The sequence below is a fragment of the Poromitra crassiceps genome, assembly GCF_964638095.1.
Source record: "Poromitra crassiceps genome assembly, chromosome: 16".
In the NCBI taxonomy this organism is placed as follows: Eukaryota; Metazoa; Chordata; class Actinopteri; order Beryciformes; family Melamphaidae; genus Poromitra; species Poromitra crassiceps.
Window position 1 is genome coordinate 39,111,148 of NC_139645.1, and position 24,900 is coordinate 39,136,047.

At 47.3% G+C, this 24,900-nt stretch overlaps 1 protein-coding gene across 3 annotated transcripts in view; it reads right to left on the reverse strand.

Annotated features, from left to right (window-relative positions):
• cd276 (CD276 molecule) overlaps nt 1-24,900 on the reverse strand; it is a 164,635-nt gene that overhangs the window by 129,554 nt on the left and 10,181 nt on the right. For 2 of the 3 annotated variants that reach the window (XM_083653048.1, XM_083653047.1), the window contains exon 2: nt 22,806-22,901. The exons of the other annotated variant lie outside the window; for it this stretch is intronic. In XM_083653048.1, the coding sequence (XP_083509174.1) occupies nt 22,806-22,851 (46 nt within the window). In that variant the 5' untranslated portion in view covers nt 22,852-22,901. The remainder of the gene's footprint in view (nt 1-22,805; nt 22,902-24,900) is intronic. 3 annotated transcript variants of the gene reach the window in all.

A 24,900-nucleotide genomic window follows, 5' to 3' on the forward strand; every position in this document is an offset into this window, starting at 1 on the left:
TGATGCAGGTAGAGGTGACATCCTGGAGAGGAGCAGGCAGAGATACAGGTGACAGCAGGTAGAAGAGACATCCTGGAGAGGAGCAGGCAGAGATACAGGTGACAGCAGGTAGAGGAGACATCCTGGAGAGGAGCAGGCAGAGATACAGGTGACAGCAGGTAGAAGAGACATCCTGGAGCGGAGCAGGTAGAAGAGACATCCTGGAGAGGAGCAGGCAGAGATACAGGTGACAGCAGGTAGAGGAGACATCCTGGAGCAGAGCAGACAGAGATACAGGTGACAGCAGGTAGAGGAGACATCCTGGAGCGGAGCAGGTAGAGATACAGGTGACAGCAGGTAGAGGAGACATCCTGGAGAGGAGCAGGCAGAGATACAGGTGACAGCAGGTAGAGGAGACATCCTGGAGCGGAGCAGGCAGAGATACAGGTGATGCAGGTAGAGGAGACATCCTGGAGCAGAGCAGGCAGAGATACAGGTGACAGCAGGTAGAGGAGACATCCTGGAGCAGAGCAGGCAGAGATACAGGTGATGCAGGTAGAGGAGACATCCTGGAGAGGAGCAGGTAGAGATACAGGTGATGCAGGTAGAGGAGACATCCTGGAGAGGAGCAGGCAGAGATACAGGTGACAGCAGGTAGAGGAGACATCCTGGAGCGGAGCAGGCAGAGATACAGGTGATGCAGGTAGAAGAGACATCCTGGAGCGGAGCAGGCAGAGATACAGGTGATGCAGGTAGAAGAGACATCCTGGAGCAGAGCAGGCAGAGATACAGGTGATGCAGGTAGAGGAGACATCCTGGAGAGGAGCAGGTAGAGATACAGGTGACAGCAGGTAGAGGAGACATCCTGGAGCGGAGCAGGCAGAGATACAGGTGATGCAGGTAGAAGAGACATCCTGGAGAGGAGCAGGCAGAGATACAGGTGATGCAGGTAGAAGAGACATCCTGGAGCGGAGCAGGCAGAGATACAGGTGATGCAGGTAGAAGAGACATCCTGGAGAGGAGCAGACAGAGATACAGGTGACAGCAGGTAGAGGAGACATCCTGGAGCGGAGCAGGCAGAGATACAGGTGACAGCAGGTAGAGGAGACATCCTGGAGAGGAGCAGGCAGAGATACAGGTGATGCAGGTAGAGGAGACATCCTGGAGAGGAGCAGGCAGAGATACAGGTGACAGCAGGTAGAGGAGACATCCTGGAGAGGAGCAGACAGAGATACAGGTGACAGCAGGTAGAAGAGACATTCTGGAGAGGAGCAGGCAGAGATACAGGTGACAGCAGGTAGAGGAGACATCCTGGAGAGGAGCAGGCAGAGATACAGGTGACAGCAGGTAGAGGAGACATCCTGGAGCAGAGCAGGCAGAGATACAGGTGATGCAGGTAGAGGAGACATCCTGGAGCGGAGCAGGCAGAGATACAGGTGACAGCAGGTAGAGGAGACATCCTGGAGAGGAGCAGGCAGAGATACAGGTGACAGCAGGTAGAGGAGACATCCTGGAGCAGAGCAGGTAGAGATACAGGTGACAGCAGGTAGAGGAGACATCCTGGAGCGGAGCAGGCAGAGATACAGGTGACAGCAGGTAGAAGAGACATCCTGGAGAGGAGCAGGCAGAGATACAGGTGACAGCAGGTAGAGGAGACATCCTGGAGAGGAGCAGGCAGAGATACAGGTGACAGCAGGTAGAGGAGACATCCTGGAGCAGAGCAGGCAGAGATACAGGTGAAGGCAGGTAGAGGAGACATCCTGGAGCAGAGCAGGCAGAGATACAGGTGACGGCAGGTAGAGGAGAGGAGGACTCTGACTTGCTTCTTTTCAGCCACGTCGTAAATCAAGATGGGACTCACTTCTGTGCTCCTGCGTTCTCTCTCCTCCACCCTCCCTCCATCTTGCTCCCTCCTCCAGCGCCGTGCGCTGCCTCTCATATCGCGTCAATAACCCGCTAATGGTCTCCGACAGCGAGATAATAGGCCCAGCAGAAGAAGAGGGGGGCAGATAAGGGCAAGGCTCTGGCATGCTAACCTGAGAGAGCGAGAGAGAGCCCGGGATGAGCAGGAGGTCAGGGACGGAGAGGGGGGAGGTGGGGCGGCGCACAGGAGGGGTCGCGGGGGTCAGATCTGAGTTGAGTGCAGCTAATTTCAAATGATGGGAGGTTATGGCGGCTGCATATACACTCTGCATATGATTACAGAGGAGCCGGGCAGAGTTTATGAGGAGGATTCTGTTAAGGTGGCGCTGGCAAAGAGATTTTGTTTTAAAGGTCCCAATTCGTGCAGCTGTAACCTCTTAAAAACGTGTGTCTCTGGTCCATAAAACATGATTCTGGATTAATCTGTCGAAAATATAGCAAACCCGTTTGTTGTGACGGAGTTCTCACTTCCTCATCTGGTCGCTTCCCAAGAATGGCCTGTTTCTATAATATATTCAGAACTAACAGTTCCCATTGGCCGCTGATGGAGAGCCCGCCCCAGGCTCCCAGCGGCCAATCAGATTAGCGTCTGTGGACCAGCACGCTAGGTTGCGAGTTATCGTTAACTTAACGGTACTACGCTAAAGAGGACATCTCAAAATGCCTAGACTTACCGAATGCACCTCTGCAGTTGCTGGATCACGTACAGTTGGCGTCGCTCCAGCTAGAAGTGTTAATTTTGTGGCTATAGACTAAATGGTGCAGGTAGCTTGTGTGAGAGAGACCCGTGTTTGGGGGTGTGGCTTGGAGGAGACTGCAGGGGGAAGCTGGATAGGGACAAATCCAACTGTGGCAGTTCTGAGCGTGTGACCACTCATTACAGGGAGGGCTGACAGCAGTATATATGCATTTACAAGTAAAAACAGCTTTTGCACGGAATGGGACCTTTAACCTTTTATTTATACAGGGAGCGAGGGCAATGCTTTTTCAGGAGCGCCCTGTTCACATTCACACACACACACATTCACACCAGGAAGCTGGAAGCTGACCAGTACAACCACAGTGTGATCTGCTGCCCACTGAGCTGCTCCACCGGAGCTTCAGGGCCATGATCTGCTGCTCCACTGAGCTGCTCCACCGGAGCTTCAGGGCCATGATCTGCTGCTCCACTGAGCTGCTCCACCGGAGCTTCAGGGCCATGATCTGCTGCTCCACTGAGCTGCTCCACTGGAGCTTCAGGGCCATGATCTGCTGCTCCACTGAGCTGCTCCACTGGAGCTTCAGGGCCATGATCTGCTGCTCCACTGAGCTGCTCCACCGGAGCTTCAGGGCCATGATCTGCTGCTCCACTGAGCTGCTCCACTGGAGCTTCAGGGCCATGATCTGCTGCTCCACTGAGCTGCTCCACTGGAGCTTCAGGGCCATGATCTGCTGCTCCACTGAGCTGCTCCACCGGAGCTTCAGGGCCATGATCTGCTGCTCCACTGAGCTGCTCCACTGGAGCTTCAGGGCCATGATCTGCTGCTCCACTGAGCTGCTCCACTGGAGCTTCAGGGCCATGATCTGCTGCTCCACTGAGCTGCTCCACCGGAGCTTCAGGGCCATGATCTGCTGCTCCACTGAGCTGCTCCACTGGAGCTTCAGGGCCATGATCTGCTGCTCCACTGAGCTGCTCCACCGGAGCTTCAGGGCCATGATCTGCTGCTCCACTGAGCTGCTCCACTGGAGCTTCAGGGCCATGATCTGCTGCTCCACTGAGCTGCTCCACCGGAGCTTCAGGGCCATGATCTGCTGCTCCACTGAGCTGCTCCACTGGAGCTTCAGGGCCATGATCTGCTGCTCCACTGAGCTGCTCCACCGGAGCTTCAGGGCCATGATCTGCTGCTCCACTGAGCTGCTCCACCGGAGCTTCAGGGCCATGATCTGCTGCTCCACTGAGCTGCTCCACTGGAGCTTCAGGGCCATGATCTGCTGCTCCACCGGAGCTTCAGGGCCATAACGACGTAACGAGCGTGGTGTCACCCACTGGTTTGTGGATTCCTGTTTTGAAGCCTTCAGTTTGACATTTCCACCGTCACCATCTTGGTGTTTTTGGAGCCAAAAGCAGCTCGCGTGAAATCAGGGGTTTCCCACAGAGCCACAGACCCGCCTGCTTTTGGTCCGCGATCGTCGAGCTGTGCGATCACTGGACAAGCGACCTGTCGATCACGCCTAAAGCATAGTCTGCTGTATTGTCTATTTGCCTCTAAATGGGACCATGATGTACTAAAGGAACATCAGGCTGTATTGAAGAAGACCTGAATTTCGCAATTGAGACCCTCAACTCATGAGGAAGGTGAGGTCCAAACAGTGCAGCCCTGAAACTAAGCTTTTCTATTTCATCTATTCATGTTATTGTGTGCTGTATATGATCATGATGTAAGTCGCTTTGGATAAAGGCGTCTGCTAAATACCAATAAAGTAAAGTAAAGTAAAGTACAACAGCAACGTGAAGTCTGTTCTGTTCTGAGTTCACACAGTTGGCGAGTGGTCAAAAGTAACACGAGGAGGATGGAAGGTTTCCACAACGGATGCCTCAGAAGAATATGCAACATCTTTTGGCCAAATAAAATGTCCAAACACCAACTCACACACAGCCGGAATATCACTAAAGACATCACACACAGCCAGAGTATCACTAAAGACATCACACACAGCCAGAGTATCACTAAAGACATCACACACAGCCAGAGTATCACTAAAGACATCACACACAGCCTGAATACCACTAAAGACATCACACACATCACTAAAGACATCACACACAGCCAGAATATCACTAAAGACATCACACACATCACTAAAGACATCACACACATCACTAAAGACATCACACACAGCCAGAGTATCACTAAAGACATCACACACAGCCAGAATATCACTAAAGACATCACACACATCACTAAAGACATCACACACAGCCAGAATACCACTAAAGACATCACACACAGCCAGAATATCACTAAAGACATCACACACAGCCAGAATATCACTAAAGACATCACACACATCACTAAAGACATCACACACAGCCAGAATATCACTAAAGACATCACACACATCACTAAAGACATCACACACAGCCAGAATATCACTAAAGACATCACACACATCACTAAAGACATCACACACAGCCAGAATATCACTAAAGACATCACACACATCACTAAAGACATCACACACAGCCAGAGTATCACTAAAGACATCACACACAGCCTGAGTATCACTAAAGACATCACACACAGCCAGAATATCACTAAAGACATCACACACAGCCGGAATATCACTAAAGACATCACACACAGCCAGAATATCACTAAAGACATCACACACAGCCAGAATATCACTAAAGACATCACACACAGCCAGAATATCACTAAAGACATCACACACATCACTAAAGACATCACACACATCACTAAAGACATCACACACAGCCAGAGTATCACTAAAGACATCACACACAGCCAGAGTATCACTAAAGACATCACACACATCACTAAAGACATCACACACATCACTAAAGACATCACACACAGCCTGAGTATCACTAAAGACATCACACACATCACTAAAGACATCACACACATCACTAAAGACATCACACACAGCCAGAGTATCACTAAAGACATCACACACATCACTAAAGACATCACACACATCACTAAAGACATCACACACAGCCAGAGTATCACTAAAGACATCACACACATCACTAAAGACATCACACACATCACTAAAGACATCACACACAGCCTGAGTATCACTAAAGACATCACACACAGCCTGAATACCACTAAAGACATCACACACAGCCAGAATATCACTAAAGACATCACACACAGCCAGAATATCACTAAAGACATCACACACAGCCTGAGTATCACTAAAGACATCACACACAGCCTGAGTATCACTAAAGACATCACACACAGCCAGAATATCACTAAAGACATCACACACATCACTAAAGACATCACACACATCACTAAAGACATCACACACATCACTAAAGACATCACACACAGCCAGAGTATCACTAAAGACATCACACACATCACTAAAGACATCACACACATCACTAAAGACATCACACACAGCCTGAGTATCACTAAAGACATCACACACAGCCAGAGTATCACTAAAGACATCACACACAGCCTGAATACCACTAAAGACATCACACACAGCCAGAATATCACTAAAGACATCACACACAGCCAGAATATCACTAAAGACATCACACACAGCCAGAGTATCACTAAAGACATCACACACAGCCTGAGTATCACTAAAGACATCACACACAGCCTGAGTATCACTAAAGACATCACACACAGCCAGAACACACAGCCAGAATATCACTAAAGACATCACACACAGCCAGAATATCACTAAAGACATCACACACAGCCAGAATATCACTAAAGACATCACACACAGACAGAATATCACTAAAGACATCACACACATCACTAAAGACATCACACACATCACTAAAGACATCACACACATCACTAAAGACATCACACACAGCCTGAGTATCACTAAAGACATCACACACATCACTAAAGACATCACACACATCACTAAAGACATCACACACAGCCTGAGTATCACTAAAGACATCACACACATCACTAAAGACATCACACACATCACTAAAGACATCACACACAGCCAGAATATCACTAAAGACATCACACACAGACAGAATATCACTAAAGACATCACACACATCACTAAAGACATCACACACATCACTAAAGACATCACACACATCACTAAAGACATCACACACAGCCAGAGTATCACTAAAGACATCACACACATCACTAAAGACATCACACACATCACTAAAGACATCACACACAGCCAGAGTATCACTAAAGACATCACACACATCACTAAAGACATCACACACAGCCAGAGTATCACTAAAGACATCACACACATCACTAAAGACATCACACACATCACTAAAGACATCACACACAGCCAGAGTATCACTAAAGACATCACACACATCACTAAAGACATCACACACAGCCAGAGTATCACTAAAGACATCACACACAGCCAGAGTATCACTAAAGACATCACACACAGACGTTTGAGATGACCGGGCCATGTGCTCAGAATGGAGGACATCACACACAGATGTTTGAGATGGCCGGGCCATGTGCTCAGAATGGAGGACATCACACACAGATGTTTGAGATGGTCGGGCCATGTGCTCAGAATGGAGGAGAACCAGATCCCAAGAGCTGTCTTAAGATGGACAGTGGACAAGGCCCAAAAGCACCTGGTGCAGAACTGTGACAGTGGAGCTGAACAAGATGAAGCTGTCATGAGGAGACGCACAACACGTTGCCAAGGACAACATGCGATGGAGAAGAGCTCATTGCAGCCTTATGCCCCCTACGGGATGAAGAGGAGTAAATAACCTTATGTCCCATAGGGGATGAAGAGGAGTAAATAACCTTATGTCCCATAGGGGATGAAGAGGAGTAAATAACCTTATGTCCCATAGGGGATGAAGAGGAGTAAATAACCTTATGTCCCATAGGGGAAGAAGAGGAGTAAATAACCTTATGTCCCATAGGGGATGAAGAGGAGTAAATAACCTTATGTCCCATAGGGGATGAAGAGGAGTAAATAACCTTATGTCCCATAGGGGATGAAGAGGAGTAAATAACCTTATGTCCCATAGGGGATGAAGAGGAGTAAATAACCTTATGTCCCATAGGGGATGAAGAGGAGTAAATAACCTTATGTCCCATAGGGGAAGAAGAGGAGTAAATAACCTTATGTCCCATAGGGGAAGAAGAGGAGTAAATAACCTTATGTCCCATAGGGGATGAAGAGGAGTAAATAACCTTATGTCCCATAGGGGATGAAGAGGAGTAAATAACCTTATGTCCCATAGGGGAAGAAGAGGAGTAAATAACCTTATGTCCCATAGGGGAAGAAGAGGAGTAAATAACCTTATGTCCCATAGGGGAAGAAGAGGAGTAAATAACCTTATGTCCCATAGGGGAAGAAGAGGAGTAAATAACCTTATGTCCCATAGGGGAAGAAGAGGAGTAAATAACCTTATGTCCCATAGGGGATGAAGAGGAGTAAATAACCGTATGTCCCATAGGGCAGTGTTTCTCAAATGGGGGTCCGCGGACCCCCAGGGGGGTGGCACTTTGCCAGGGGGTCTGCGAAAGTTTTCAAGTAAAAAAAAAATATATATATTAACACATTCACTGCCAGCCGTTTTTTTTTTACTGTAGGTAGCTTCTGCCAAGTTTTTTTTTTGAGGATTCTGGCTCATCTTTCAAGAGCCGAGGATCATTTTCTGCTAAGATTTTGTGAACACAAAATATCTCAAAAGAACTAATAGAATGTGTGCTTTCTCTGTCTAAAAGAGTTAGTTTGTAGAGTTAGTAGTTATGTAGGCATTAGCACTTGAATACAGCATGGTTTCAGCGTCTGAAAATTTAAGCTGAGATAAATGGCTTTTGTGAAATTTGATAGAACAGTCACTTTAACCATTCATTTTTGGCATCAGTAAGACGTCAGCCATCTAAACAATAGTTTTGAACAGTAATTTCCTCCATAACAGCAGGAAACCCCCCTCTCCTTCAAACTCCTCCCTCCGTGTGTGTTCTCCTCCTGCCTCCCTGGCTCTGCAGCGGGCGTGTCACAAGCGAGTTTCTGCTGCTGCTGCTGCCTGTCTGCTGGCGGCCGCTCTTTGGGCGAGTCTGGATGGGCTCGCTCGTTTCTTGGGGTTTCGGTTGAGAGCTTTGATGAAGCTTTTGCAATTCTGGTCTTATTTATGCTGCGTGTTTCAAAGTGTGTTGCACCCATAATCTATTATGCAAATTTGCAACCCCCCACCGCCAGCTCCCTGCGCGAAAGTGAAAGCGTTTTCGCCAATCCATTTTCATGAGAATGGCTTCCTCACGCGGCTGTTTTTGCTTGGCTTTCTCTCGTCTGGAGAGCACTGTCGCCACTTAGTGGGTCGGTAAAATAGATTATACACATTCAATACCTCCCATATTTTAATAGGAGATGTAAAAGGGGTTGATCGACGTCCCACCGTCAAAAAAAAAAAAAAAAAATTTGGGACGAGATATCTCGTCAATGGCAGTCAACCGTTGGTTTCTGCTTGACGAGATATCTCGTCCACGGCAGTGAACGTGTTAAAAAATAAAATGCTACATGTTACTTATTCCTTCTCAAACTACTTCCTACATGGTGCTAGTCTATCAAAATATCTTGGCTGTCATTGATTGTGTTGCATAGTGGTTTTCTGTACTGTTGACAAATTGTGATATTGTAAGTCGCTTTGGACAAAACAAAAGTGTCTGCTAAATGACGTAATGTAAATGTAATGTAATAAAAAAAAATATATATATTTTTTTTTGTTGCAAAATCTTCATAGTTCAACAAAAATAGTTTATGCTTTAAATCTAAAATGGTTCATGGATTACATTCTAATAACAAACCTATCAAAATAAAAGTCAAGCATGTTACCGTGGAAACAATTAAAGTCCCTGGAAACCAGAAATATTTCTTTATTATTTAGCATTTTGAGTTAATCACATCACAGGACCCTATGTTAATAAGCCACCAGCCAAATTTGAACGATGATGAACGTCGCAAAGTATATAAATTTAGGTTTGACAGCCATGGCAAAACTCATGAGATTTCATTATTTTTTAGAGTGTACTTTCTCCCGCGGAATGTGTGGGCGTGTCCCATCTACAGCAGGGAAATTTCTGTCTCTCGGAGAGCGCGAGAGAGAGGGGGGAGGGAAACGGAGAAAGAGAGATGAGTGCACACACCGTGTGTGTGTGTGTGTGTGTGTGTGTGTGTGTGTGTGTGTGTGTGTGTGTGTGTGTGTGTGTGTGTGTGTGTGTGTGTGCGTGTGTGTGTTGCTCCGCGGCTCGGAAGAGATCTCTGTCCGTTCTTTGCCTGAGTGTCTGTCGAGAGAGAGAGAGAGAGAGAGAGAGAGAGAGAGAGAGAGAGAGAGAGAGAGAGAGAGAGAGGAGCGCATGGCTGAAACCCGACACCTTGCTAATCTCACAAGCACAGCGCTTGGCAGATGGAGACGGACAGCGAGGGAGCGCTGTCACTGGGGGCAAAGAACGGACTTGCCATAGGTGGGTGGGATTGCGTGCGTGTACAAAGGTTATATAGAGCTTATGACGTCATAAGCTCCTGCGTTTTAGCACCTCGCGCACTGCTGTCTTCAATGAGGAAGTACTTTGTAGAATCTTGTAGAAAAGTGGCGATTTTAAGGCTTTGGGTTGAAAGTAATGTATAATAATTTCGGAGGCACAAAATTACTAACATAAGACCCTAAATAACATAGTTAGAACGTTTTTGTGGATTTTGGTTTCCAGGGACTTTAAGCTTAGCCCAAAATCACAAATCAGAATGAGGGGGTCGCCGGTATATTTTCTATCTTGTAAGGGGTCCTTGGCTGAAAAACATTTGAGAACCTCTGCCATAGGGGATGAAGAGGACTAAGTAAGTAAGTTACTGAGGTCATCAATAAAGTGAGAAGTAGGGTCATTTTCCCATTCACTTCTATACTTGTTTTTGCAGCTAGTAGTGTTGCCCCCTGCTGGCCAATAGGAAAGAACTGCAGGTTTAAAGCACTTCCGGATTGCATTCATTTATCAGGCTGGAGGTTGCCCCCTGGTTTTACATGTGTTCCTTGTAATAAGTAGAGACAGGGAGGGAGGCATAGCAGTGTTTGAGCTCGTCCACAGTGAACCAGCAGGGGGAGGCATAGCGAGCAGTGTTTCCCCTAAAATAATTTTCAGGCCTGGAGGGATTTCGAAACGTACCCCGACCGCAACGGTGGGGGCCCTCGCTGGCGACTCTAAACTTTTAGCTAACCTGTTCGCATCTATGTTTGCAATGGCATCCCAAGTATCATCATACTATTATGGGATGCGATGCGAACAGTTGTATTATGGGATGTGCGTTTCCCAGGCAACGACACACGTTGACATGTTTTGGAACAGCGCCGCAAGCTGGCACGATGCTCCTAAAAGCAAAATGCTTCTTGTTTTGAATTATTTGGCAACTTCTATTACTGTCAACACCAGTATTTTTGTATTGTAATAATATGCCATAAAGGTTTATTGAAATTTTGGGGAGAGCAGAAAAAAAGAAAAAGAAAACTGGCCTGGCGGGCCTGCCAGGCCTGTAGAATGGTAGGGTTGGCCTGGCGGGCCTGCCAGGCCAACCCTACCATTCTACAGGCCTGGCAGGCCCGCCAGGCCTGTAGAATGGTAGGGGAAACACTGACAGTGACTCGGCTGCTGATCCACTGCTTTTATGCAGCAGGAAGGAGTCCTGCATTAGGGAGGGTGAGTTTGTGGCCAGCTGTGCGTCGTCTGGAGCCGCCACGCCACGTCACCCAGGAGGTAAGTGTCTCCCCCTGGAGGCGGGGAGGGTCTCCCTGTGTCAGCTGCCGGGGCTGCTTCCTCAGCACTGATGCTGGTGCTTTCCAAGCACAGATCAGCGTTCGCTCACCCCGTTCATCACAGACCAGTAGACACGCAGCAGAGACACATATGGCTGCAGGCCCCTCCCTCTCTCTCTCTCTCTCTCTCTCTCTCTCTCTCTCTACAACTGCAACCTCGGCATATTTACCCATAATGCATTTTTTAAGCGATCCCACAAGGCAGCGTTTTTAGGCCTTGTTGAAATAATCATGAGGTGCTCGTTGGGTAACGCACTCTATTCCAATGAGCAGGAGCACACTGTGAGACTGAGAGGAGCTGGAGAGGCAGGAGGAAGTGGAGGGGGAGGGGGAGGGGCAGAGACCGGTCATTATATATGCATTGCGGGCGAAAGCAATCTTTGTGGAGCCTGTCCTCGACTGTTTTTAAAAGGATACTTCACTGGACGCAATCAAATTAGCAAGAACATCAGTGATACGGGGTAATAACCCTCAATTGAATTTGTGCACACAGGCTAAAGCGTCCCCTCTCTGCACAATCAACTGCTGAGAAGAGAGGAGGAGGAGGAGGAGGACAGGACGAGGGCCTTCATAGTTAGCAGACCTTTAAAGAGCACACGAGAGATGCGGGGCCGCGCGTGAGCGGCCTTGTTTTCACGCTCGGCGGGCGCGGCGCACGAAATGCTATCTATCCACTGATGCTAATGAATCTGAATTAGCTCGCCGTCATCGTCGAGAAATCAGGTCAGCTTTGCCACTTCTGCATTTGCATGAAGACAGGTTTGCTTTCATTGTTTGGGGCGCTAAGAGCTACACAGTGCGCACACACACACACACACACACGGTGTGCACACACACACACACACGGTGCGCACACACACACACACACACACGCGCGCGCGCGCGCGGTGCACTCTGGCAGCCTGGTGGCTGTGCTAACTGAACAGAGAGCATGACAACAACAAGCAATTAGTTAGACAGCCTCCTGTTAGCTGTGCCACTGGCTGACACTGCTGTGAGCCCAACGATGTTACTGTACACTGCTGCTGCTGCTGCTGCTGCTGCTGCAGCTCAGCCATTACTCTACATATACATTGACATCTTATGCATTTTGCTGACACTCATAGCCAGAATAACAGTGAGTGGGAGTGTAGAATCAACTTAGATCGCTTGACTGCCAGTATTATAAACAAGCAAGAGTAGGGTCAAGGGTCACAGCCACAGTGCCTGAAATATTGCTGTATAGGACAGAGAAGTTGCTTACAGTGAGAATATACTGATCATACTGCATTTATATTAAACCAGATGGATTTGAGCACAAAAGCAACCGCACACACAACAAATCTCATTACATCCAAAGGCGTCCACAGTGGCACTGACACAACAGCTGTGCTATGCTGGATATGAGCAACATCAGGGAGTGGCTTCTCCCAGGAGCCATCCATCATCTGACTCCTGAGTGGAGATCCAGCTGAGACGTGATGCTGTGTTAGGAGGACCACAGCACTGCCACAGAGACATGATGGTGTGTTAGGAGGACCACAGCACTGCCACAGAGACGTGATGCTGTGTTAGGAGGACCACAGCACTGCCACAGAGACGTGATGCTGTGTTAGGAGGACCACAGCACTGCCACAGAGACGTGATGCTGTGTTAGGAGGACCACAGCACTGCCACAGAGACGTGATGCTGTGTTAGGAGGACCACAGCACTGCCACAGAGACGTGATGTTGTGTTAGGAGGACCACAGCACTGCCACAGAGACATGATGGTGTGTTAGGAGGACCACAGCACTGCCACAGAGACATGATGGTGTGTTAGGAGGACCACAGCACTGCCACAGAGACATGATGCTGTGTTAGGAGGACCACAGCACTGCCACAGAGACGTGATGCTGTGTTAGGAGGACCACAGCACTGCCACAGAGACGTGATGGTGTGTTAGGAGGACCACAGCACTGCCACAGAGACGTGATGCTGTGTTAGGAGGACCACAGCACTGCCACAGAGACGTGATGGTGTGTTAGGAGGACCACAGCACTGCCACAGAGACATGATGGTGTGTTAGGAGGACCACAGCACTGCCACAGAGACGTGATGCTGTGTTAGGAGGACCACAGCACTGCCACAGAGACGTGATGCTGTGTTAGGAGGACCACAGCACTGCCACAGAGACGTGATGCTGTGTTAGGAGGACCACAGCACTGCTACAGAGACGTGATGGTGTGTTAGGAGGACCACAGCACTGCCACAGAGACGTGATGGTGTGTTAGGAGGACCACAGCACTGCCACAGAGACGTGATGCTGTGTTAGGAGGACCACAGCACTGCCACAGAGACATGATGCTGTGTTAGGAGGACCACAGCACTGCCACAGAGACGTGATGCTGTGTTAGGAGGACCACAGCACTGCCACAGAGACGTGATGCTGTGTTAGGAGGACCACAGCACTGCTACAGAGACGTGATGGTGTGTTAGGAGGACCACAGCACTGCCACAGAGACATGATGCTGTGTTAGGAGGACCACAGCACTGCCACAGAGACGTGATGCTGTGTTAGGAGGACCACAGCACTGCCACAGAGACGTGATGGTGTGTTAGGAGGACCACAGCACTGCCACAGAGACGTGATGCTGTGTTAGGAGGACCACAGCACTGCCACAGAGACGTGATGCTGTGTTAGGAGGACCACAGCACTGCCACAGAGACGTGATGGTGTGTTAGGAGGACCACAGCACTGCCACAGAGACATGATGCTGTGTTAGGAGGACCACAGCACTGCCACAGAGACGTGATGGTGTGTTAGGAGGACCACAGCACTGCCACAGAGACGTGATGCTGTGTTAGGAGGACCACAGCACTGCCACAGAGACGTGATGCTGTGTTAGGAGGACCACAGCACTGCCACAGAGACGTGATGCTGTGTTAGGAGGACCACAGCACTGCCACAGAGACATGATGCTGTGTTAGGAGGACCACAGCACTGCCACAGAGACGTGATGCTGTGTTAGGAGGACCACAGCACTGCCACAGAGACGTGATGCTGTGTTAGGAGGACCACAGCACTGCTACAGAGACGTGATGGTGTGTTAGGAGGACCACAGCACTGCCACAGAGACATGATGCTGTGTTAGGAGGACCACAGCACTGCCACAGAGACGTGATGCTGTGTTAGGAGGACCACAGCACTGCCACAGAGACGTGATGGTGTGTTAGGAGGACCACAGCACTGCCACAGAGACGTGATGCTGTGTTAGGAGGACCACAGCACTGCCACAGAGACGTGATGCTGTGTTAGGAGGACCACAGCACTGCCACAGAGACGTGATGGTGTGTTAGGAGGACCACAGCACTGCTACAGAGACGTCCACACCTCACTCACCCCCACTCCACACCTCACTCACCCCCCACTCCACACCTCACTCACCCCCCCACTCCACACCTCACTCACCCCCCACTCCACACCTCACTCACCCCCCACTCCACACCTCACTCACCCCCCCACTCCACACCTCACTCACCCCCCACTCCACACCTCACTCACCCCCCACTCCACACCTCACTCACCCCCCACTCCACACCTCACTCACCCCCCACTCCACACCTCACTCACCCCCCACTCCACACCTCACTCACCCCCCACTCCACACCTCACTCACCCCCCACTCCACACCTCACTCACCCCCCCACTCCACACCTCACTCACCCCCCACTCCACACCTCACTCACCCCCCCACTCCACACCTCACTCACCCCCCACTCCACACCTCACTCACCCCCCACTCCACACCTCACTCACCCCCCCACTCCACACCTCACTCACCCCCCACTCCACACCTCACTCACCCCCCCACTCCACACCTCACTCACCCCCCACTCCACACCTCACTCACCCCCCACTCCACACCTCACTCACCCCCCACTCCACACCTCACTCACCCCCCACTCCACACCTCACTCACCCCCCACTCCACACCTCACTCACCCCCCACTCCACACCTCACTCACCCCCCCACTCCACACCTCACTCACCCCCCACTCCACACCTCACTCACCCCCCACTCCACACCTCACTCACCCCCCCACTCCACACCTCCCTCACTCCACACCTCACTCACCCCCCACTCCACACCTCACTCACCCCCCACTCCACACCTCACTCACCTCCCACTCCACACCTCACTCACCCCCCCACTCCACACCTCACTCACCCCCCACTCCACACCTCACTCACCCCCCACTCCACACCTCACTCACCCCCCACTCCACACCTCACTCACCCCCCACTCCACACCTCCCTCACTCCACACCTCACTCACCCCCCACTCCACACCTCACTCACCCCCCACTCCACACCTCACTCACCCCCCACTCCACACCTCACTCACCCCCCACTCCACAGGATAAGAATCATAATAATAATAATAACAACAATAATAATAATAATAATAAAAACACTCCCTTATCACAGTCACCACCCTCGAAAAATCAAGCGTATAGGAATTGCTATGAAAAATGTGTTTTTACTCCCCCAGGTTTGTGTAAATAAGAATATGTTCTCCGCTGACTCGTCTGGATAGATAGGAGTTTAAACAGTGAGGCTCGTCTAGATAGATAGGAGTTTAAACAGTGAGGCTCATCTGGATAGATAGGAGTTTAAACAGTGAGGCTCGTCTAGATAGATAGGAGTTTAAACAGTGAGGCTCATCTGGATAGATAGGAGTTTAAACAGTGAGGCTCGTCTGGATAGATAGGAGTTTAAACAGTGAGGCTCGTCTGGATAGATAGGAGTTTAAACAGTGAGACTCGTCTGGATAGATAGGAGTTTAAACAGTGAGGCTCGTCTGGATAGATAGGAGTTTAAACAGTGAGGCTCGTCTGGATAGATAGAAGTTTAAACAGTGAGGCTCGTCTGGATAGATAGGAGTTTAAACAGTGAGACTCATCTGGATAGATAGGAGTTTAAACAGTGAGACTCGTCTGGATAGATAGAAGTTTAAACAGTGAGGCTCGTCTGGATAGATAGAAGTTTAAACAGTGAGGCTCATCTGGATAGATAGGAGTTTAAACAGTGAGACTCGTCTGGATAGATAGGAGTTTAAACAGTGAGGCTCATCTGGATAGATAGAAGTTTAAACAGTGAGGCTCATCTGGATAGATAGGAGTTTAAACAGTGAGGCTCGTCTGGATAGATAGGAGTTTAAACAGTGAGGCTCGTCTGGATAGATAGGAGTTTAAACAGTGAGGCTCGTCTGGATAGATAGGAGTTTAAACAGTGAGGCTCGTCTGGATAGATAGGAGTTTAAACAGTGAGACTCGTCTGGATAGATAGGAGTTTAACACGTTCAGTGCCAGCGACGCCATATGGCGTCATTAGAAATTTACCGTACAGTGCCAGCGACGCCAAATGGCGTCATAACTCCAAATTGTTTTTTTGACGGGGGGGTGTCGATCTAAGCTTCTTACGTCGCCTCTAACAATATTGTAGCTATTGGAGGTCGATAACCTATTTTACAAACCCATTAGGTGGCGACAGCACTCTCCTGATCAGAGAAAAAGGAGCCAAACACACAGAAATAGTCACTGGGAAAAAGGAGGAAATCGCATCGCATCCGTCCGTATGCATCGACGTGCAGAAGCACAACGAGCACAACGCCAGCTGTGCCCAGAGCAGCAGCATCCGCTGTCACAACTGAGCACCTCCATGTACGCTGCAACAGCACATTGACATAATCAGCATTATTATTCCGAACTGGAAGCATGCCAGCCCGTGACAAACACACGCGGAACCAAAAAGCTGAATATCGCGCACCATTCACTGTGTGTGCGCAGCAAACTCAGCAGAGACTGAGAGCCACCAGGCACATAAGACACACCCAGGAGGCGTGTGCAGTTGAGGGGGGGGGGGGGGGGGGGGAGCACGCAGAGCAGCAGAGCAGCATACACTTCACCCAGACAGACCCAGACATCAGAAAATTAGCTTCAGAGTCAGAGATGTGCTTGAAATGTTTAATTTCACAAAAGGCTCGTTATCTCAGCTCGTAGAAAAAAAGGTATGTTTTTCGTTCAATCAGGCTATCTTCTCCGGCTCATAACTAAAGAACGGAAAATGGGATCAATAAACTTTTTTTTGTAGGTGATAGAAGAGAGTCTCATCGTTATTTGTGCGTGTTCAGTGTTTACATAGTAATTATTAAAAAAATTATATGACTGTTTTAAAATGCATTGCGGCCTATGTGGCACAGCAAGCAACCTTTTGCCCAAGGGCCGTGGCACTGAAAGTGTTAAACAGTGAGACTCATCTGGATAGATAGAAGTTTAAACAGTGAGGCTCGTCTGGATAGATAGGAGTTTAAACAGTGAGGCTCATCTGGATAGATAGAAGTTTAAACAGTGAGGCTCGTCTGGATAGATAGGAGTTTAAACAGTGAGGCTCGTCTAGATAGATAGGAGTTTAAACAGTGAGACTCATCTGGATAGATAGAAGTTTAAACAGTGAGGCTCGTCTGGATAGATAGGAGTTTAAACAGTGAGACTCATCTGGATAGATAGAAGTTTAAACAGTGAGGCTCGTCTGGATAGATAGGAGTTTAAACAGTGAGGCTCATCTGGATAGATAGAAGTTTAAACAGTGAGGCTCGTCTGGATAGATAGGAGTTTAAACAGTGAGACTCGTCTGGATAGATAGAAGTTTAAACAGTGAGACTCGTCTGGATAGATAGGAGTTTAAACAGTGAGGCTCATCTGGATAGATAGAAGTTTAAACAGTGAGGCTCGTCTGGATAGATAGGAGTTTAAACAGTGAGGCTCGTCTAGATAGATAGGAGTTTAAACAGTGAGGCTCGTCTGGATAGATAGGAGTTTAAACAGTGAGGCTCGTCTGGATAGATAGGAGTTTAAACAGTGAGGCTCGTCTAGATAGATAGGAGTTTAAACAGTGAGGCTCGTCTAGATAGATAGGAGTTTAAACAGTGAGGCTCGTCTAGATAGATAGGAGTTTAAACAGTGAGGCTCGTCTAGATAGATAGGAGTTTAAACAGTGAGACTCGTCTGGATAGATAGGAGTTTAAACAGTGAGGCTCGTCTGGATAGATAGGAGTTTAAACAGTGAGGCTCATCTGGATAGATAGGAGTTTAAACAGTGAGGCTCGTCTAGATAGATAGGAGTTTAAACAGTGAGGCTCGTCTGGATAGATAGGAGTTTAAACAGTGAGGCTCGTCTGGATAGATAGGAGTTTAAACAGTGAGGCTCATCTGGATAGATAGGAGTTTAAACAGTGAGACTCATCTGGATAGATAGGAGTTTAAACAGTGAGGCTCGTCTGGATAGATAGGAGTTTAAACAGTGAGGCTCGTCTAGATAGATAGGAGTTTAAACAGTGAGGCTCATCTGGATAGATAGGAGTTTAAACAGTGAGACTCGTCTGGATAGATAGGAGTTTAAACAGTGAGGCTCGTCTGGATAGATAGGAGTTTAAACAGTGAGACTCGTCTGGATAGATAGGAGTTTAAACAGTGAGGCTCATCTGGATAGATAGAAGTTTAAACAGTGAGGCTCATCTGGATAGATAGGAGTTTAAACAGTGAGGCTCGTCTGGATAGATAGGAGTTTAAACAGTGAGGCTCATCTGGATAGATAGAAGTTTAAACAGTGAGGCTCATCTGGATAGATAGGAGTTTAAACAGTGAGGCTCGTCTGGATAGATAGGAGTTTAAACAGTGAGGCTCGTCTAGATAGATAGGAGTTTAAACAGTGAGGCTCGTCTAGATAGATAGGAGTTTAAACAGTGAGGCTCGTCTGGATAGATAGGAGTTTAAACAGTGAGGCTCGTCTGGATAGATAGGAGTTTAAACAGTGAGACTCGTCTGGATAGATAGGAGTTTAAACAGTGAGGCTCATCTGGATAGATAGAAGTTTAAACAGTGAGGCTCATCTGGATAGATAGGAGTTTAAACAGTGAGGCTCGTCTGGATAGATAGGTGTTTAAACAGTGAGGCTCGTCTGGATAGATAGGAGTTTAAACAGTGAGACTCGTCTGGATAGATAGGAGTTTAAACAGTGAGGCTCATCTGGATAGATAGAAGTTTAAACAGTGAGGCTCATCTGGATAGATAGGAGTTTAAACAGTGAGGCTCGTCTGGATAGATAGGAGTTTAAACAGTGAGGCTCGTCTAGATAGATAGGAGTTTAAACAGTGAGGCTCGTCTAGATAGATAGGAGTTTAAACAGTGAGGCTCGTCTGGATAGATAGGAGTTTAAACAGTGAGGCTCGTCTGGATAGATAGGAGTTTAAACAGTGAGGCTCGTCTAGATAGATAGGAGTTTAAACAGTGAGGCTCGTCTAGATAGATAGGAGTTTAAACAGTGAGGCTCGTCTAGATAGATAGGAGTTTAAACAGTGAGGCTCGTCTAGATAGATAGGAGTTTAAACAGTGAGACTCGTCTGGATAGATAGGAGTTTAAACAGTGAGGCTCGTCTGGATAGATAGGAGTTTAAACAGTGAGGCTCATCTGGATAGATAGGAGTTTAAACAGTGAGGCTCGTCTAGATAGATAGGAGTTTAAACAGTGAGGCTCGTCTGGATAGATAGGAGTTTAAACAGTGAGGCTCGTCTGGATAGATAGGAGTTTAAACAGTGAGGCTCATCCGGATAGATAGGAGTTTAAACAGTGAGGCTCGTCTAGATAGATAGGAGTTTAAACAGTGAGGCTCGTCTAGATAGATAGGAGTTTAAACAGTGAGGCTCGTCTGGATAGATAGGAGTTTAAACAGTGAGACTCATCTGGATAGATAGGAGTTTAAACAGTGAGGCTCGTCTGGATAGATAGGAGTTTAAACAGTGAGACTCGTCTGGATAGATAGGAGTTTAAACAGTGAGGCTCGTCTGGATAGATAGGAGTTTAAACAGTGAGGCTCATCTGGATAGATAGGAGTTTAAACAGTGAGGCTCATCTGGATAGATAGGAGTTTAAACAGTGAGGCTCGTCTAGATAGATAGGAGTTTAAACAGTGAGGCTCATCTGGATAGATAGGAGTTTAAACAGTGAGACTCGTCTGGATAGATAGGAGTTTAAACAGTGAGGCTCGTCTGGATAGATAGGAGTTTAAACAGTGAGACTCGTCTGGATAGATAGGAGTTTAAACAGTGAGGCTCATCTGGATAGATAGAAGTTTAAACAGTGAGGCTCATCTGGATAGATAGGAGTTTAAACAGTGAGGCTCGTCTGGATAGATAGGAGTTTAAACAGTGAGGCTCGTCTAGATAGATAGGAGTTTAAACAGTGAGGCTCGTCTAGATAGATAGGAGTTTAAACAGTGAGGCTCGTCTAGATAGATAGGAGTTTAAACAGTGAGGCTCGTCTAGATAGATAGGAGTTTAAACAGTGAGACTCGTCTGGATAGATAGGAGTTTAAACAGTGAGGCTCGTCTGGATAGATAGGAGTTTAAACAGTGAGGCTCATCTGGATAGATAGGAGTTTAAACAGTGAGGCTCGTCTAGATAGATAGGAGTTTAAACAGTGAGGCTCGTCTGGATAGATAGGAGTTTAAACAGTGAGGCTCGTCTGGATAGATAGGAGTTTAAACAGTGAGACTCATCTGGATAGATAGGAGTTTAAACAGTGAGGCTCGTCTGGATAGATAGGAGTTTAAACAGTGAGGCTCGTCTGGATAGATAGGAGTTTAAACAGTGAGACTCGTCTGGATAGATAGGAGTTTAAACAGTGAGGCTCGTCTGGATAGATAGGAGTTTAAACAGTGAGGCTCATCTGGATAGATAGGAGTTTAAACAGTGAGGCTCGTCTGGATAGATAGGAGTTTAAACAGTGAGGCTCGTCTGGATAGATAGTAGTTTAAACAGTGAGGCTCGTCTGGATAGATAGGAGTTTAAACAGTGAGGCTCGTCTGGATAGATAGGAGTTTAAACAGTGAGGCTCATCTGGATAGATAGGAGTTTAAACAGTGAGGCTCGTCTGGATAGATAGGAGTTTAAACAGTGAGGCTCGTCTGGATAGATAGGAGTTTAAACAGTGAGGCTCATCTGGATAGATAGGAGTTTAAACAGTGAGGCTCGTCTGGATAGATAGGAGTTTAAACAGTGAGGCTCGTCTAGATAGATAGGAGTTTAAACAGTGAGGCTCGTCTGGATAGATAGGAGTTTAAACAGTGAGGCTCGTCTGGATAGATAGGAGTTTAAACAGTGAGGCTCATCTGGATAGATAGGAGTTTAAACAGTGAGGCTCGTCTGGATAGATAGGAGTTTAAACAGTGAGGCTCATCTGGATAGATAGGAGTTTAAACAGTGAGGCTCATCTGGATAGATAGGAGTTTAAACAGTGAGGCTCGTCTAGATAGATAGGAGTTTAAACAGTGAGGCTCATCTGGATAGATAGGAGTTTAAACAGTGAGGCTCATCTGGATAGATAGGAGTTTAAACAGTGAGGCTCGTCTGGATAGATAGGAGTTTAAACAGTGAGGCTCGTCTGGATAGATAGGAGTTTAAACAGTGAGGCTCGTCTAGATAGATAGGAGTTTAAACAGTGAGACTCATCTGGATAGATAGGAGTTTAAACAGTGAGACTCGTCTGGATAGATAGGAGTTTAAACAGTGAGGCTCGTCTGGATAGATAGGAGTTTAAACAGTGAGGCTCATCTGGATAGATAGGAGTTTAAACAGTGAGGCTCGTCTGGATAGATAGGAGTTTAAACAGTGAGACTCGTCTGGATAGATAGGAGTTTAAACAGTGAGGCTCGTCTGGATAGATAGGAGTTTAAACAGTGAGGCTCGTCTGGATAGATAGGAGTTTAAACAGTGAGGCTCATCTGGATAGATAGGAGTTTAAACAGTGAGGCTCATCTGGATAGATAGGAGTTTAAACAGTGAGGCTCATCTAGATAGATAGGAGTTTAAACAGTGAGGCTCATCTGGATAGATAGAAGTTTAAACAGTGAGGCTCATCTGGATAGATAGGAGTTTAAACAGTGAGGCTCGTCTGGATAGATAGAAGTTTAAACAGTGAGGCTCGTCTAGATAGATAGGAGTTTAAACAGTGAGGCTCATCTGGATAGATAGGAGTTTAAACAGTGAGGCTCGTCTGGATAGATAGAAGTTTAAACAGTGAGGCTCGTCTAGATAGATAGGAGTTTAAACAGTGAGACTCATCTGGATAGATAGGAGTTTAAACAGTGAGGCGTTTGTATTTTATAGCTTTCCCACTGTTGGCCTTCTACGTTTGGGAGTGGCCTCATTTGAACTGTTGTTCAGCTCAGTGAAGCCTTTGAAGGGGAGGCAGACTAATTGATCCTGCAGGGCGTATTGTTTCTAGTATTTCCCACAGCGGGTGACCGTGGTCTGTGGATAATGCCAGGGCAAGGGCAGCAGCAACACCCACCAAGAGCTTGGACAGCCAGCACCGCGGCCAGAAGGCGGGACAGCATGGTCTTCCAGGGGGGATTCCAACCACGGGTGGATCTGGTCAGACACAGCACTGCAGGAGGGGGGGAGACACAGACATCTGATGAGACTCCGTGCATTGCGGGCTAAGCTGATCAAAGACACAACAGTATAATAACACGATTGTTATCCACCTTATTTCTGGCTGCCATGATGCCTATGCGTGTTTCCTCCGGTGTGAAACGAAGGGGGGGGGGGGGGGGGACTGACTGTCAATGGTCCGCGGACCATTGACGTTCTGAACCGCGTTCCGAACCGTGGGGGCTGATCCGTGCCAGCCCTGGTAAATACAATATTCCTGGAATGCGAGTTTAACTAAACAGTTACATGTCCTCTGCATTCTACATCAAATGAAGACATTACCGTTTGTTTTATTTTGTATGTTACATACTTATTGGCCAAGTTATTAGTTAGTTTATGGTGGAGGAATTCTGCCAGCTAAAGAAGGAAGTGTAGGCGGCCATCTTGCCTGCAGAGTTTTCAAATCAACCGTTTTAGGAAATGGCAACAAGCTGCAACAATCAGGTCACTTAAACCGGACCTTGTACCCATAATTATTTTGACAGCGGGGCATTCAAAAATAAGGTGGATAGGAAGGTCCCAATGAAAGGTACAAAACTCTGATGATGCATTCAAAGAGGGTGTGGCAGTGTTGTTGTTTTTTCAATTTAATTTGTACAGGGATGGCATAGGAAATCATGTCACTGTGGTCCTAACTAAATAAACAAATAGCACCTAAACAAACTAAATATACATACAACCAATATTAAAGAACTATTTATGTTCTTCAAGAGTGATGCAAAGCACCCATGGCAACACTTTGTTGCAGATGGCACTGACTTCACATCCCTCTCTAAGGGTTCAGTGCCTTGCTCAAAGGCACGTCGACAGTAGATGCTGAGCGTTACTCGTTCACTATCCCCACCCACACTTTCCCAGCCGCTACAGAAATTTGAAGCAAAAGTTTTAAAGTCTTTGTTTCAACCTGCTTGGCGTCCCAGGTGGGTGGGCTTTTGCAACATAAGATAATGCAATAATAAAGTAAAGACTATGTGAAAGTTGAGCACAATCATTTTTGGGGACTTTTGGGACAACTTATTTGATATGTGAATTCCAAAGGTAACTTCTTCAGCAAAGTACAAGGCATTTCTCTTCTAGAGAGAGCAGAGCTGATACGACTTATTCCAAGGATGAGAGGAAAGAAGATCCGAGTCGTTGGCTGGGTTTCCATCCAAATGTATCGCAACTTTTAATCGAATTTTCAGAAAGTCGGCAAAAGAAAATGCAAAATAATGCGCGTTTCCATCCACTGCTATTTTGCGAATTATAGAGCTGTCAATCACCTGGTGTTTGAGGCTGTCTGAGCTGCTGATCAGCTGCTAGACCCCATATACAGCCCTATTAAACACATCTAACGTTATTCATTTAAAGTTTCTTGATGATCTAGAGACAAAGGTACCATAACGCTATTTCTGGATTACCAGGTGCGACTCGTGTCGGCAAGCATAACGTTATAATCCACGGAGCAGATAGTAAGTGAATAGCCTACAATTTCATTCAATTGTAGAAGTGAGTCGCCTTAAAGTTAGTATCCCAGTCTTCTTCTGTTACAATACCACAGCGGGTATTGTGCTGCGTATTTAACATTATTTACCGTGTCGTGTGTAGCCCTATTGTGTGTAGGCTACACAGCATGTCATGTTTTGCAGTGATCAAGGCAAACTGCCTGGTTTTTCAATGGAGAGACAACAGAATATCTATCTCAGACAGGCAGACAGACAGACAGACAGACAGACAGACAGACAGACAGACAGACAGACAGTCAGACAGACAGACAGACAGACAGACAGTTGAGTACAAGAAGAGAGTAAGGTAAAAGAGAGAGAGAAGGGAAGTGGGAAGAGTTTCTATTATAAAACTGACATATTCAGCATCTTGTGGGTTTTGAGCAATTGGGGAATAAACAGGATAAAATTAGAACAAGTGTGACCCCATCATGTGACCCCATCATGTGGCAGTTCTGCTTTTAGGGA